Source organism: Saimiri boliviensis, chromosome 1 (assembly GCF_048565385.1).
Source record: "Saimiri boliviensis isolate mSaiBol1 chromosome 1, mSaiBol1.pri, whole genome shotgun sequence".
Taxonomy (NCBI): Eukaryota; Metazoa; Chordata; class Mammalia; order Primates; family Cebidae; genus Saimiri; species Saimiri boliviensis.
This window is the reverse complement of record NC_133449.1, coordinates 126,483,661-126,499,532: the sequence shown is the minus strand read 5'-3', so window position 1 is coordinate 126,499,532 and position 15,872 is coordinate 126,483,661. Positions and strand designations below refer to the sequence as shown.

General features: G+C 48.2%; 1 protein-coding gene across 1 annotated transcript in view; it reads left to right on the top strand.

The window, feature by feature from the left end:
* SNRNP200 (small nuclear ribonucleoprotein U5 subunit 200) overlaps positions 1 to 13,476 on the top strand; it is a 32,862-nt gene extending 19,386 nt beyond the window's left edge. The window contains exons 25-45 of the mRNA XM_003941262.3: positions 190 to 296; positions 619 to 737; positions 1,016 to 1,170; positions 1,298 to 1,487; positions 1,699 to 1,872; positions 3,132 to 3,292; positions 3,865 to 4,092; positions 4,442 to 4,633; positions 4,730 to 4,908; positions 5,091 to 5,242; positions 6,482 to 6,590; positions 8,803 to 8,911; positions 9,721 to 9,910; positions 10,008 to 10,172; positions 10,363 to 10,484; positions 10,766 to 10,909; positions 11,012 to 11,188; positions 11,486 to 11,646; positions 11,739 to 11,820; positions 12,859 to 12,951; positions 13,055 to 13,476. Of these exons, the coding sequence (XP_003941311.1) occupies positions 190 to 296; positions 619 to 737; positions 1,016 to 1,170; positions 1,298 to 1,487; positions 1,699 to 1,872; positions 3,132 to 3,292; positions 3,865 to 4,092; positions 4,442 to 4,633; positions 4,730 to 4,908; positions 5,091 to 5,242; positions 6,482 to 6,590; positions 8,803 to 8,911; positions 9,721 to 9,910; positions 10,008 to 10,172; positions 10,363 to 10,484; positions 10,766 to 10,909; positions 11,012 to 11,188; positions 11,486 to 11,646; positions 11,739 to 11,820; positions 12,859 to 12,951; positions 13,055 to 13,198 (3,153 nt within the window). The 3' untranslated portion in view covers positions 13,199 to 13,476. The remainder of the gene's footprint in view (positions 1 to 189; positions 297 to 618; positions 738 to 1,015; positions 1,171 to 1,297; positions 1,488 to 1,698; positions 1,873 to 3,131; positions 3,293 to 3,864; positions 4,093 to 4,441; positions 4,634 to 4,729; positions 4,909 to 5,090; positions 5,243 to 6,481; positions 6,591 to 8,802; positions 8,912 to 9,720; positions 9,911 to 10,007; positions 10,173 to 10,362; positions 10,485 to 10,765; positions 10,910 to 11,011; positions 11,189 to 11,485; positions 11,647 to 11,738; positions 11,821 to 12,858; positions 12,952 to 13,054) is intronic.
* Positions 13,477 to 15,872: the final 2,396 nt, after the last annotated feature.

Genomic DNA, 15,872 nt, shown 5'->3' with positions numbered 1-15,872 from the left:
TAATTGTTCCCCATTTGGCAAGCATCTACTATATAGAAAGGAGAAAGGTGTAAAGACAGAGGAGATTTGCCTTCGAGTTGGGGTGGGTCATTGCATCAGAGCTGGAGGTAATGAAACCATGTGTAGAGTGGCTCATGAGGCTTGGGGATAGTCAAGACTTAACAGTGGGGATGCTGTTTCTTTCCCTAGTCGGCTGGCCGGTTAATGCGAGCAATCTTTGAAATTGTCCTGAACCGAGGTTGGGCACAGCTTACAGACAAGACCCTGAACCTCTGCAAGATGATCGACAAACGCATGTAAGGCCAGTGAGCTGGATATTGGTCACCATAAGTGGGTCCCCAACCCAAGGGTGTGATGGGAAAGCCTCAGGGTGCATCTGATTTCCAGACCTGACATCTTAAATATGACCTGAACCTGGGTGCACATTGAGAAGTAGAGCCCTCTGTGGTAGGGCTGGGGAGTATGAGAAAGGTGGAGGCCAGGGCTGGCAAGGTGTCAATGTCCACCTTTAATGACTGTGTCTTGCGTGGTCACTGCTGAACTATTGGAAGCCATGATGTGGGCAGTTTGTTGCATCCCTGCAGAAGGGACCAACAGCTTTGCCTCTTTCCTGGATAGGTGGCAGTCCATGTGTCCTCTACGCCAGTTCCGGAAGCTCCCTGAGGAAGTAGTGAAGAAGATTGAGAAGAAGAATTTCCCCTTCGAGCGTCTATATGACCTGAATCATAATGAGATTGGTGTGTGGGAAGCTCTCGCCCTTGTCCTCACTGCCTAGGGTCTTTCCCAGTCAGCCTACATAGTCTTCCAGTTCCTAGGCCTTCTGCATTAGTATCCTGTGTTCAGTTCTCAAGTTCCACTGAAGTACAGGCTGGCCCTTGGTCTGGGGACTTGGAATCCTGGGCTCCACTGACAGTAAAGGGAAGATTATATCCTTTTCCCACAGTGTCCCTCAGGCCCAGTGTGCAGTATAGTAGGCAGGGTGGGCTGCAGCCTCAATACTCTTATTTCCCTGTAGGGGAACTTATCCGCATGCCGAAGATGGGGAAGACTATCCACAAATACGTCCATCTATTTCCCAAATTGGAGTTGTCGGTGCACCTGCAGCCAATCACACGCTCCACCCTGAAGGTAGAGCTGACCATCACGCCAGACTTCCAGTGGGATGAAAAGGTGAGACTTTGCAAGGCAGAGGAGCTGGATTGGAGGCACCAACTCTGTGTTGGTGGCAGAGGAGCTGGATTGGAGGTGCTTGGTCTGTGTTGGCTCACATTCCTTTTACCTGTTCTCCTGTTGGCAGGTGCATGGATCATCAGAGGCTTTCTGGATTCTGGTGGAGGATGTGGACAGCGAGGTGATTCTGCACCATGAATATTTTCTCCTCAAGGCCAAGTATGCCCAGGACGAGCACCTCATCACGTTCTTCGTGCCTGTGTTTGAGCCGCTGCCCCCTCAGTACTTCATCCGAGTGGTATCTGACCGCTGGCTTTGTGAGTGTCTCCTCTCCAGAGTCCCCACAAACAGTCCCTCCAAGAACAGTGGAAAAATGTCTTGCACTTTGTCCCGGTCTTCTGGGCTTGCCTTTGCCAGGGACAGAGTGATACATACGCTGCCTAGGTTGCCAGTGTTCATGGAGGGGATCTAGAGGCCAGTTAGGTAAAGAGAACAGTGCTTACCTCCTTCCTGTTTCTTTTCTGGCAGCTTGTGAGACGCAGCTGCCTGTCTCTTTCCGGCACCTGATCCTGCCAGAGAAGTACCCACCTCCGACTGAACTTTTGGACCTGCAGCCCTTGCCTGTGTCTGCTCTGAGAAACAGTGCCTTTGAGAGTCTTTACCAAGATAAATTTCCTTTCTTCAATCCCATCCAGACCCAGGGTGAGTGTTTCCATCCCTCCTCTGGAGGCTTTTGAAGTCATTGGAAGACAGATGTGTTCTGTGGCATGCAGGGGAATGGGGATCCTCAGGGACTTGGTAGGCCTGGGAGCAACTCCGTGTGACCACGGGCCCACCAGGACCTTTTCCTTTGTCAGAAGCCCTTGGTTTCCTTGCTGCTATGCATGTGTCACTGTGGAGGGGCAGTAGAGCAAGGCCTTACATAGCATGGTCATTTCTCGGGCCTAGGAGGCTTAGCCTGCCCCTGACGCTCAAGTATTGAACCGGAGCCATGGGGTGGCACTGAGGCCTCCTCCCTCGCATCATGATAAATAACGAGATAACGGGAACATTCACAGAGCAGGTACTGTGCTCTCAGTTTTTAGCTGAGTACATCACCAGTGTTTTCTTTTTTATTCCTCCCACCAAGCCTAAGGGGAGTCATTTGAGAGACTGCCATTAGTGTTCCTTTTTTTTTTTTTTTGGGGTGAGATGGCGTCTCCTTCTTGCCCAGGCTAGAGTGCAGTGGCATGGTCTTGGCTCACTGCAACCTCTGCCTCCTGGATTCAAGAGATTCTGCCTCAGCCTCCCAAGTAGCTGGGATTGTAGGTGCCTACTGCGGCACCCAGCTAATTTTTTAGTAGAGATGGGGTTTCACCATGTTGGCCAGGCTGGTTTCGAATTCCTGACCTCCGGTGATCCACCCCCCTCAGCCTCCCAAAGTGCTGGGATTACAGGTGTGAGCCACTGCACCTGGCTAGTGTTCCATTTTATAGGTAAGGAACTGAGGCATAGTGGGTGCCCCAGTTGAGTCAACTGATAAATAGTAGAACTTGGATTTTAATCCAGTCTTGATGACAGGGCTAAGGCTCTTACTTTCTATATTAGGCTATTTCCAGGAAATGCAAGAGAGTATCGAAGGGGCAGAGAAAGGGATCCAATTCTGTCCTGCATCCTAGTCCCTGAGAAGCAAAGAAGGTTATGTGGCTTCTTTTGCTTTGCTTTTGTTGTCATCCCCTGTGTCTCCAGGGGTCCTGGGCCCTTGATTTTGGCCTCTTCCCCTTTACCAAAGTGGGAGCAGGTGAGGGGTATACAGCAGGCTGGCCTGGAGTTAGAGGCTTAGATGCAATTGCTCCTCTGTCTACACTCCACAGCTCACTGACTTTATTTCTTATGCTGTCCCTTGTTTTGACAAGTGGTCCTTGTTCCAGTCCATCTCTTCCCTCTTGACACTCATACTGCTTCTTTCTGTTGGTTTCCAGTGTTTAACACTGTGTACAACAGTGATGACAACGTGTTTGTGGGGGCCCCCACGGGCAGCGGGAAGACCATTTGTGCAGAGTTTGCTATCCTGCGGATGCTGCTGCAGAGCTCAGAGGGGCGCTGTGTGTACATCACCCCCATGGAGGCCTTGGCAGAGCAGGTGCGATGTGGCGCTGTGTCATGTGAATTTACCCAGAAGCATTTTATCTGTGATTCTATGTAAAGGCTTTCTAAGCCCTGAAATTTGCAAGGTCATATCCCAGTTTGTGTATTAAAGCCGCCCCAGCTGGGCGTGGCGGCTCATGCCTGTTATCCCAGCACTTTGGGAGGCCAAGGCAGGTGGATTGCCTGAGGTCAGGAATTTTGAGACCAACCTGGCCAAAATGGTAAAACCTCATCCCTACTAAAAATACAAAAAGTAGCCAGGCATGGTGGTGGGTGCCTATAATCCCACCTACTCAGGAGGCTGAGGCAGGAGAATCACTTGAACCTAGGATGTGGAGGTTACAGTGAGCCAAGATCACACCACTGCACTCCAGCCTGGGTGACAAGAGCGAGACTTCGTCTCAGGGAAAAAAAGCTGCCCCATCACATAAAGGCTTCTGTGGGTTTAGAATGTGGCTTGAGATTTGCAGGTCAACAGGTCTCTCTGGCATCTCAGGTTTTCCTCACATAAGTGAGAGAGGCCTGGCATGACCTGATGTTGTTCTGCCTCACTCCTCTGCCTGCCAGGTATACATGGACTGGTATGAGAAGTTCCAGGACAGGCTCAACAAGAAGGTGGTGCTCCTGACAGGAGAGACCAGCACAGACCTGAAGCTGCTGGGCAAAGGCAACATCATCATCAGCACCCCTGAGAAGTGGGACATACTTTCCCGGCGATGGAAGCAGCGGAAGAACGTGCAGAACATCAACCTCTTCGTGGTGGATGAGGTCCACCTTATCGGGGGCGAGAATGGGGTATGGTGTGACCTTGCAGCACAGATGATGGGCTGGGACTGACTAAGTGATCTTGGCATTGGGCCTTAATGTTTGGGTCTGAGGACAGAGGTTCAGGACTTCCCCCAGAGGATTCTGCCTGCCGCCCTGTTCCAAAAGGACAATGTGAACTTTTTTGGTAGTACTTTAGGAAAACAGTATTGTTTAGTGGAGGTTGGCTGCTGTGGAGGAGCTAGAACCAATGATAGGAGAGCTCCTAGTTAGAAGGAAAAAAGAGGTCATTTTGAGGTTGTTAGGCTGTTCACAGAGGGGACCTCCAGGCAGAGAATGGGAGCCTCGGCCTGCAGCGACTTTCCCTCCCTCTTTCCAGCCCGTCTTAGAAGTGATCTGCTCCCGAATGCGCTACATCTCCTCCCAGATTGAGCGGCCTATTCGCATTGTGGCACTCAGTTCTTCGCTCTCCAATGCCAAGGATGTGGCCCACTGGCTGGGCTGCAGTGCCACCTCCACATTTAACTTCCACCCCAATGTGCGTCCCGTCCCCTTGGAGCTGCACATCCAGGTAGGAGCCGCTCTCCTTATCCCTCTGTGGGGGCTCACAAAGATCCTGAGTGACCCAGGTCTGATAACCTTGGTATCTTTTCTCCCTGGTCTCTAGGGCTTCAATATCAGCCATACACAAACCCGCCTGCTCTCCATGGCCAAGCCTGTGTATCATGCTATCACCAAGCACTCACCCAAGAAGCCTGTCATTGTCTTTGTACCATCTCGCAAGCAGACCCGCCTCACTGCCATTGACATTCTTACCACATGTGCAGCAGATATCCAACGGCAGAGGTGGGCAGGGCCTAGCTTCTGGGGTTTGGGGTTAGGTTAAGTGAGGCTGGCCCACTCCAAGAGTGTCCTTTTTATGAGGGTGGGGTTAGCTTAGGTGGCTTGGGGCCACGGTCTGCACAGCTAGCAAGGTGTCTACCAGGAATTGGGCCACTGTGAACTGAGCCAGTGCTTGTGCCACACAGGTTCTTGCACTGCACTGAGAAGGATCTGATTCCATACCTGGAGAAGCTGAGTGACACCACGCTCAAGGAAACGCTGCTAAACGGGGTGGGCTACCTGCATGAGGGGCTCAGCCCCATGGAGCGACGCTTGGTGGAGCAGCTCTTCAGCTCAGGTAAGTCAGGCCACGGGAGAGCATGGCAAGGGTTAAACTTGACGGGTGCGGTGACAGTATTTCTCTACAGCATACTAGTCATTTTCAGAATATTATTTAGGATTCTTAGCTATTGACTCATTTGATTCTCCCAAGAATCTCATGAGGCAGGTGGGACAAACACTGTCCCTACTTACCAGGTGAGAAAACAGGCAGACACATCAGGTTGTGCTATTTCAGAACCTGGTTTTCTAGAGTCGAGGACGTTTGGCCACTAGACCTGATTCTCCATGGATATCAGACTCCCCAAGTGTATTAGTCCATTTTTGCATTGCTATAAAGAAATACCTGAGACTGGGTCATTTATAAAGAGGTTTAATTGGCTTGCAGTTCTGCAGGTTGTACATGAAGCATGGTGGCATCTGCTTCAGGAAAGGCAAAGGGGAAGCAGGTGTCTTACATGGCAGGAGCAGGATCAAGAGAGAGTTAGGGAGGTGCTACACACTTTTGAACAACCAGCTCTTGTGAGAACTGACTCACTAGACAGTACCAAGGGCAGGTGGTGCTGAACCATTCATGAGAACTCTGCCCCCATGAGCCAGTCATCTCCCACCAGGCCCCTCCTTCAACACTGGGGACTACAGTTTGACAAGATTTGGTGGGGACAGAGATCCAAAAACCATCTCACCAAGGTCATTAGACTTTAGAGATTAGCACACAGGAGAGCTCTGATTTTCCCTTGGATGCACTCTTGCTGACCACTGTCCCTTGTTGACCTGTGGCACTTTATGCAAAGATTTACCTTTTAACACTGCTTGGTGGAGCCTCATTGGAGGTCCGCCTGCCAGGATCACTTCCTGTCACTCTTTGGCCCTTGAATCTCCCTGTGTGGGGCATGCCTAGAGTGATCTCCGTTTTGCTGCATGGCTGAGCCAGCCTGTGGCTGCATGAATGTTAGCACTTTCAGGTGAGAGGCACATTCCATCAGCAGTAGTTATGCCTTGGTGTTCCTGGGCTTTGGGTTCTGTTCCGTGATGACCTTTGTTTTTTCCCGGATAGTCCCAGAGCAAGGCACCAGCAGTGTGGGCTACCTCATAGCAATATGTTAGCTCTCAATCGTGTTAGACCTTGTTCCTAGCCAGCCTTACTGTGAGTTCTGAAACATAGCACAGGGAAAAGCCGTGGCCTGCCCATGAGGCAGTGAGCCTGCTTCACCCAGGGAGCCTTGCCTTCAGCCTTCCTCTCCCCTCTGCTGCTCAGGGGCTATCCAGGTGGTGGTGGCTTCTCGGAGTCTCTGCTGGGGCATGAATGTGGCTGCCCACCTGGTAATCATCATGGACACCCAGTACTACAATGGCAAGATCCACGCGTGAGTACAACTGGTGCTGTGTTAGCACAGACCTCCTTCCTAAAATGAATGTGAATCTGCAGATACACAAAGAGTAAGCTAGGATGAAGAAGAGGTGTTAGGGAAGTTAACAGCTGAGTTTTCACCAGATCCAAGTGTTTGAGAGTTTTACATCTCAATACCTAGGCTCATGTTTGCTTTATAGTCATTGTGCTTCCATATTCAGCAGTTTGGAGAGGTAGGAAGTTAGAGTCAGGAGTAATGTTTGACATTACATCATTAACCTCAAACATCCTGTAGATAAGCAAGAAAAGTGACTTGGTTGAGGTCATAAATCTATATAGTGACAGGTAAGAAGCTAGAAGAGTGCTAGGTGCGGTGGCTCACACCTGTAATCCCAACACTTTAGCTGAGGCTGAGTTGGGTGGATCACTTGAGGTCAGGAGTTCGAGACCAGCCTGGCCAACATGGTGAAACACCTGTTTCTGCTAAAAATACAAAGATTAGCTGGGTGTGGTGGCAGGTGCCTGTAATTCCAGCTACTCAGGAGGCTAAGGCGGGAGAATCATTTAACCTGGGAGGCAGAGGCTGCAGTGAGCTAAGATCCCACCATTGCACTTCCAGCCTGGGTGACAGAGCAGGATTCCATCTCAAAAAAAAAAAAAAGTCTGGGTGCTGGGAGGCTGAGGTGGACAGATCACCTGATGTCAGGAGTTCAAGACCAGCCTAGCCAAAATGGTGAAACCCCATCTCTACAAAAATACAAAAATTAGCTGGGCGTGATGGCAATTGCCTGTAATCCCAGCTACTTAGGAGGCTGAGGTTGGAAAATCGCTTGAATCCAGGAGGCGGAGGTTGCAGTGAGCCAAAATTGTGCCATTGTACTCTAGCCTGAGTAACAGAGTGAGACTTGTCTCAAAAAAAAGTTTAAACATACACAATTTAGTCATTCTGTTTATACGTATTTTCCCAAGAGAAATTAAAGCTTATGTCCACACCCAGATTTCTACACAAATGTTTACACAGCCTCATAGCAGCCCCAAACTGGAAACAATTTAAATGTCCATTAACAAGGGAATGGATAGTCAAACTTTGGTATATCCATACACTGGACTATTACTCTGCAATAAAAAGGAATGAACTACTGACAAATGCAACAACATCGGTGAATCTCAGGCGCCCTGTAGTCCCATCTGTTGGGGATGCTGAGGCAGGAGAATCGCCTGAACCTAGGAGGCGGAGGTTGCAGTGAGCCGAGATCATGCCACTGCGCTCCAGCCTGAGCAACAGAGTGCAATGGTATGATCTCACTACAGCCTCTGCCTCCCAGGCTCAAGCAATCATCCTGCCTCAGTCTCCCAAGTAGCTGGGACTACCAGCATGTGCCACTATTCCCAGCTAATTTTTGCTTTCTTTTTTTATATAGAGAGATTGTCACCATGTTGCCCAGGCTTGTCTTGAACACCTGAGCTCAAGAGATCCACCCACCTCAGCCTCCCAAAGTGCTGGGATTCTAGGCATGAGCCATGGTACCTAGCCCAACTCTTAATAACTTTTTCCCAAAATGCAGATTATTTTGAAATGAATTTTATTTATGGGTTCATTTCTAATGGGTGAACCTGCTTCTAGGTTGGGTTAAAGTCAGGTGACTCTGACTCACAAAATACACAGCTATGAAGTTTGGAAAGTGGTGGTGCTCACCTGTAGTCCCACCTGCTCCAGAGGCTGAAGCGAGAGGATCACTTGAGCCTAGGAGGTCAAGGCTGCAGTGAGCCATGACTATGCCAATGCACTCCAGCCTGGACAACAAAGGCATTGGGTGGGGTTTTTTTGTGTTTTTTTGTTTTTTTTTTTTTAAAGACGGGGGTTTCACCATGTTGGTCAGGCTAGTCTTAAACTCCCGACCTCAGGTGATCCGCCTGCCTTGGCCTCCAAAGTGCTTGGATTACGGGCTGAGCCACTACGCTCGGCCCATTGGGTGGTTTTATAGCTTGGTTTGTGGTGACTGAGCAGCAAATTCATGGCTTTTACACTGAATACTAAAATGATGTACAGGCAACCAGTGAAACTAGCTAGATCTAAGCGCAGAGATTCATAAAAAGAGTCATGCAGTGATTTGACCATGCCTCCCTGTATTTGCATTTTACTCTTATTTGGCAAAGAGAGTTGGGACTCCTGAGCATGGTCTCCATGTTGAGGGACCTTTTCCTTCTTTCCCCGCTTCTGTCACCAGCTACGTGGATTACCCCATCTATGACGTGCTTCAGATGGTGGGCCATGCCAACCGCCCTTTGCAGGATGATGAGGGGCGCTGTGTCATCATGTGTCAGGGCTCCAAGAAGGTCAGTCCTGGAATCATGCAGCCTCTTGAATCCAGAGCCTCAGAATGGATTCTTTAATCTCTCTTTTGAAAGACGTCTTCTGCTTTCTGAAGTGTATGACAAAAAAAAAAAAAGAAAGAAAAAGAAAGATATATTCGTAACTTGTTTAGTCTGTCACCTTCTGCCTCTCTTATTTACACATTTCTTTTGTAACGAGCCTACCAGCCACATGGAATTTTGCTGCCTTTTGCCACTGTCTTTGGCTCCACGTGTTAAAGTCTTTGCCCTCTTGTTGGTTCCCTCCTTCCTCGTGGACTGCTCCCTGCTCTGCCCTCATGACTTTTTTTTTTTTTTTGAGACGGAGTTTCGCTCTTGTTACCCAGGCTGGAGTGCAATGGCGCGATCTCGGCTCACCGCAACCTCCGCCTCCTGGGCTCAGGCAATTCTCCTGCCTCAGCTTCCTAAGTAGCTGGGATTACAGGCACGCGCCACCACGCCCAGCTAGTTTTTTGTATTTTTAGTAGAGACGGGGTTTCACCATGTTGACCAGGATGGTCTCGATCTCTCGACCTTGTGATCCACCTGCCTTGGCCTCCCAAAGTGCTGGGATTACAGGCTTGAGCCACCGTGCCCGGCCATGCCCTCATGACTTTTTGTATCCCTGTTCCCACTGCATATTGTCACCAGTGATGTGCTTTCTAAATATGTGCCTTCTTCCATTTTGATATTAGTTGTATCTCACACAGGGTCTATGCCCTGTTGATTTGCTCTTGGCCCTTTGTGACCATGTTGTCACCGATTATTACTACTTCTCCACTTCCAACCCACAGGATTTCTTCAAGAAGTTTTTATATGAGCCATTGCCAGTAGAGTCTCACTTGGACCACTGTATGCATGACCACTTCAATGCTGAGATCGTCACCAAGACCATTGAGAACAAGCAGGATGCTGTGGACTACCTCACCTGGACCTTTCTGTACCGCCGCATGACACAGAACCCTAATTACTACAACCTGCAGGGTCAGTGGGCTTGGGAACACACATGATTCTTTGGTGGTTCTCTCAACCATTGCTGGGCATCTCCCCTAGGCATCCCACTGACCTCTCACCTCCATAGGCATCTCCCATCGTCACTTGTCCGACCACTTGTCAGAGCTGGTGGAACAGACCCTGAGTGACCTGGAGCAGTCCAAATGCATCAGCATCGAGGATGAGATGGATGTGGCGCCTCTGAACCTGGGCATGATCGCTGCCTACTATTACATCAACTACACCACCATTGGTGAGGCCCAGCACAGCCCATGTCCTGTCTGTGGGAGCCTTCTCACGCAGGGGTCGGGATCCCACTGGGACGAGAGGTGTGCCTGTGTCTATCAGTGGGATGGCATTGCAGGGGAGAGCAGGGGAGCCCAGGCAGTTCTGCTCCTTCTCCACCTGCTTTTGACTCCTCTCAAATTTCCTTTTTCTGTCAGAGCTCTTCAGCATGTCCCTCAACGCCAAGACCAAGGTGCGAGGGCTCATTGAGATCATCTCCAATGCGGCAGAGTATGAGAACATTCCCATCCGGCACCATGAAGACAACCTCCTGAGGCAGGTGAGGACAGCAGCTTCAGGAGACCATCCTGGGAACAACAAACTCGGCCTGTGTGCCCAGAGCATATGGCACTCCTGCCACCGGCACCCCCATACGCATCCCCTACGCCCATTACATGTCCTCCCCCTCCATACCTCCCTCACAGCCATCTCCATCTCACCACCACCCACGTGCCTCAGGGTATTGAAGGGCTATGAGCCTGGACCCATGGTGCTTCAGTCTGAGCTGGTCTCAGGCAGGGTCACCTGTTCATCACCAGCTATTTTTCTTCCACTTTCTAGTTGGCCCAGAAGGTCCCCCACAAGCTGAATAACCCTAAGTTCAATGATCCCCATGTCAAGACCAACCTGCTCCTGCAGGCTCACCTATCCCGCATGCAGCTGAGTGCTGAGCTGCAGTCAGATACGGAGGAAATCCTTAGTAAGGTAGAGTGTGGGTGTGGGTGTGGGTGTGGGGTGAGGGGCCAGTGCTGCTCTAGACATCTAGGCTTCAACCCTGCCTGCTCTTTTATGACTTCTCCTGTTCAGGCAATCCGGCTCATCCAGGCTTGCGTGGATGTCCTGTCCAGCAATGGGTGGCTCAGCCCTGCTCTGGCAGCTATGGAACTGGCCCAGATGGTCACCCAAGCCATGTGGTCCAAGGACTCATATCTGAAGCAACTGCCACACTTCACCTCTGAGCATATCAAGCGTTGCACAGACAAGGTGAGCCGGGTTGGCCTAGAGGGTCAAGTGGAGGAGCCTGAGAGCCTCATGTCTTGGACTGAGGGTGGGTTGCAGGAGGTCGGTCTCAGTAAGTGAAACTTTTAGTTCTGGTTCCTCTGAAGGTGCTCCCTGTTGAGATGCTAGAGAGGCTGCCAACTGTGGGCCATGTTCTTTCTGCAGCTGTTTTCTCTAGGTGACTTGATAATGTAGGAGGTAAAATTAGTGGTTCTTTGGCACCTGTGTCATTTGCTGTTGGCCTGTGTTCTCTCTTTCCTGATGTCTGAATACTCACTGCAGGGAGTAGAGAGTGTTTTCGACATCATGGAGATGGAGGATGAAGAACGGAATGCATTGCTTCAGCTGACTGACAGCCAGATTGCAGATGTGGCCCGCTTTTGTAACCGCTACCCTAATATTGAACTGTCTTATGAGGTGGTGGATAAGGACAGCATCCGCAGGTGAGCCGGGAGTACCTGTTGGCCACAGCATGGAAGTATGCTGTGAGCCCACTGCCACATCACTTATGTGGGACCCTTGTCTACCCCTGCAGCGGCGGGCCAGTGGTGGTGCTGGTGCAGCTGGAGCGAGAGGAGGAAGTCACAGGCCCTGTCATTGCGCCTCTCTTCCCACAGGTGCGTCCCGGTAGCTCACTGGGCCGGTTGTCAACTCACCCTATCCATTGGCTAGGTGCTTGGTACACATTGTCACTGAGGGAGGGAAATTTTAGAGTGATAATGAGTTCACAAGGCTGAGAATTAATCTTGAGGCTATGGGTTTTTTTTCTGTTGGTTTCTGTTTGAGATGACTGGTCACTGTTAAACCCGTCAGTCATGTAGTGTTGTCCATCTCTCTGACTGTTTAAGATGCATTTGTCTTTTTTTTTTTTTTTTTTTTTTTTTTTTTTTAATTATCTTGCCATCTTTAGAGGAGAGATGCATTTGTCTTTAACTCCAGTGGTTCCAGGACACTTGGGCTTTCCTGGTTGTTTCTTCTTTTTTCTCATTGCCACTTATACTGCTGGTTGCTTGGTTCTTTACCACCAGAAATAAATTCTAGTTCTTTTTATATGGGAGAATAATTGAAGGTTGACAGCAGAAACCAGATGCTGTCATGCTTAATTGTGTAAACTAATTGTTTCACAGGTTCTGAGGAAAGAGTGCTTTTAACTGGGACCTTGGTTTTTGTGACAGTAGGGTGGCCAATAGACAGGGCTGCAAGGCCTGCTGTGTTATTTTCTCTGTGCACATTCAGCTCTGTGTTAAGTTTTTTCTCACCTGGGAGATTTGCCTTGTACTTAAAATTATCTCTAAGGAACTCAAAGCTACCAGACCCCAAAGACTAGACCTCTAATAGTAGTACCTTGGACTTAGTGGCAGGCACTAAGTGGGGCAAGGTACCTTGGCACAAGGAAATGAGCCAGAACCAATAAATGAGTTCATCTACCTACTTAAAAAATTAAGCCTGTTTGAGACAGTTTTTGAGTTTTAAATGTTATATCTCATTGTATTTCGGGAAGAAACTTTGGAAAGTTATCTGATTGTTGTTATCCTTCTTTTGTAACCATAACCATTTTCACGGTTGCCTATGGCCATCAAGTTTTACATCCTGAATGTCTTGGTTTTGAATTACTGCAAAAACCTAATGCACTCTCATGTTGTTATTTCATGCAGAAACGTGAAGAAGGCTGGTGGGTGGTGATTGGAGATGCCAAGTCCAATAGCCTCATCTCCATCAAGAGGCTGACCCTGCAGCAGAAGGCCAAGGTGAGTGTGTCCACCAGCTCCAGCATTTGTTCTAATGTGGGGGAAGGGTGAGAGAATGCTTCCTGTGGCCATGCTCATCTTGATTTCTGCCTGCTCTTTCTAGGTGAAGTTGGACTTTGTGGCCCCAGCCACTGGTGCCCACAACTACACTCTGTATTTCATGAGTGATGCTTACATGGGATGTGACCAGGAATACAAATTCAGTGTGGATGTGAAAGAAGCTGAGACAGACAGTGATTCAGATTGAGTCCTGAGGTATCTACTCTTGGCTAAAAGGAGAGTTGAGCATGATTTAGCAATGTGTACATTGTAGGGATCCTGTTTGTGGGGACCAGGTTTGTGGGCCTGAGGTCTGGCTAACCAGGGCTGGTGCTGTCCCCGCCCACCTCCACTTCCTTTTCTCTTATTCACATCCTGGATGCAACGACAGGTGTCATGTCAAATGTAAATCATATATAGCATTTTCAGGCATGTTCCTAGTAGTTCCTTTTGAGTTTGACGTTCTAATAAAATAATTTGTAGAAACCATTTGTCTTTGCAGTGATTCCGAATTATAAATTTTCTTCAACCTAAGGGCATGGCCAAAATTAGCCAGGAATGAGCTTGTAATGAGTGCATCTGGAGGACAGACCTGCTCATTAGGTGTGCTGTCCCCTGAGGTCTTGAGTCAGCCTGGAGGAGGAAACATAAGACTGTGGCCTGGCTTCAGTGGTACCCATACATCAGCACTACTGCAGGAACCAACACTGAGATTTGGAAGCTAGATCACAAGTTAGAGGTTTCTCTAAACGGGTGTTCTAAAATTTTGCAGTGTCTGCTCCTGGGCAACAGCACCAGGAGGAGGACTGAAATGTACCAGCTGGATGTGACCTAGTCTTAGTAAATAGAGTTTTCTAATCCAGATCTTCCGATTTTCTTCAAATTCTTACCTTCTGTTCTTTAAATGTGTATAAAATTGAAATACAATTCTGAAGGGCAGTTTCCTCAGGGCAGCAGTTCTCAAATGATTTAGTCTTAGAACCTCTTTACTGAAAACTAAGAACCTCAAGGAGCTTTTTTTTTTTAATCACAAATTTATTTTTCACAGTTCTGGAGGTTGGCCCAAAAAGTTTTTATCTAGGTTAATGCACTTTTGAATCATAATGTTAACTTTTTTTTTTTTTTTTTTTTTTTAAATAGAGACAGGTTTCACCATGTTGCCCAGGCTGGTCTTGAATTCCTGAACTCAAGTGATCCACCTACCTCAGCCTCCCAAAATGCTGGGTTACAGGCATGAGCCATGATGCCCAGCCCACATTAACATTTTTTATGAAGAATAACTTCTAAAACAGTAAATCCAGGGAGAAAAGTGGCATTTTACAATCTCTTTTGTATCTAAGATGAAACAATTGGATTCTTACAGCTGCTTCTACATCCAAACTGTTTTGAAGTAAGCTGACTTCACACTGATAGGCAGTTGGAAAAGTTTTTAAAATAGCCTTTTCAGTTAATTGTAGCTATTCTTTGATACCACACCAAGACCATAAATGATAGTTTCTTAAAGGCAATGTGGACTCTGAAAAAAATGCACTCATGTTGTTAATACTTTCAAATCCACTGGCCTGTCTTATACTTTTGAATTAATCTTTGAGCCATGAATGATTTTGTAACCTCATGTACTGGTCACTTGGAAAATTGGTTCATTGAATTCTTCCCAACGAAATGCATTTCATTATACAAATCACACTTGTTAATATTCCCAATAAAGTTCATGATAGAGTACAGATTTTCAGAAATTCTAATTTTTGCTTGAAAGCTTTCTTTTATCATTGGCAACACTATCAGTTGTTTCCCTTGAAGTGAGAGGCTCATTCCATTCATTTTGCAGAAAATGTCAGCCAAATATTCAAGTCTAAATACCATAATCTGCCATTTCTTTCAACTCTAAAGGGCATGCCTTGAACACAGCCAATTCAGTTTGCAACTCAATTGTACAGTTGCTTTTCCTCAAGGCACCCATATTTCAGTGCATAGCAGAGGGGCTTTATGCATGCTTCCCATTTTCTCAGAATATTGTAAGTGTTCTTAAGATCAACATTTTTTTTTTTTGAGACGGAGTTTCGCTCTTGTTACCCAGGCTGGAGTGCAATGGCGCGATCTCGGCTCACCGCAACCTCCGCCTCCTGGGTTCAGGCAATTCTGCCTCAGCCTCCTGAGTAGCTGGGATTACAGGCACGTGCCACCATGCCCAGCTAATTTTTTGTATTTATAGTAGAGACGGGGTTTCACCATGTTGACCAGGATGGTCTCGATCTCTCGACCTCGTGATCCACCCGCCTTGGCCTCCGAAAGTGCTGGGATTACAAGCTTGAGCCACCGCGCCCAGCCTTTTTTTTTTTTTTTTTTGAGATGCAATTTCATTTGTTTCCCAGGCTGGAGTACAATGGCGCAATCTCAGTTCACTGCAATTTCCACCTCACAGGTTCAAGTGATTCCCTGCCTCAGGCTCCCAAGTAGCTGGGATTACAGGCATGTGGCACTACGCCTGGCTAACTTTTAGTAAAGACAGGGTTTCTCCATGTTGGTCAGGCTGGTCTTGAACTCCCGACCTCAGGAGATCCGCCCACCTTGGCCTCCCAAAGTGCTGGGATTACAGGCATGAGCCACCACACCCAGCTAGGTCAACATTTAATACAGTTAGCCACTGTTATTTGTTTTATCAAGGATGTGTCAAAACTAATAGAAGTTTGCTGCCACCACCTTGATTCATGCTGCAGTGCCCACAGTTGACCTCACAGATCCTCCCTGAAAGGGTCTTGGGACTCCTAAGTTCTATAGACCACATTCTTTGAGAACCACTACTCTAGGTACCACCCCACTGTCTTTCTAAAACCCAAGGTCACAGCTTAAACTTACGGGAAGGCTGTAGTTTTGGAGACCAT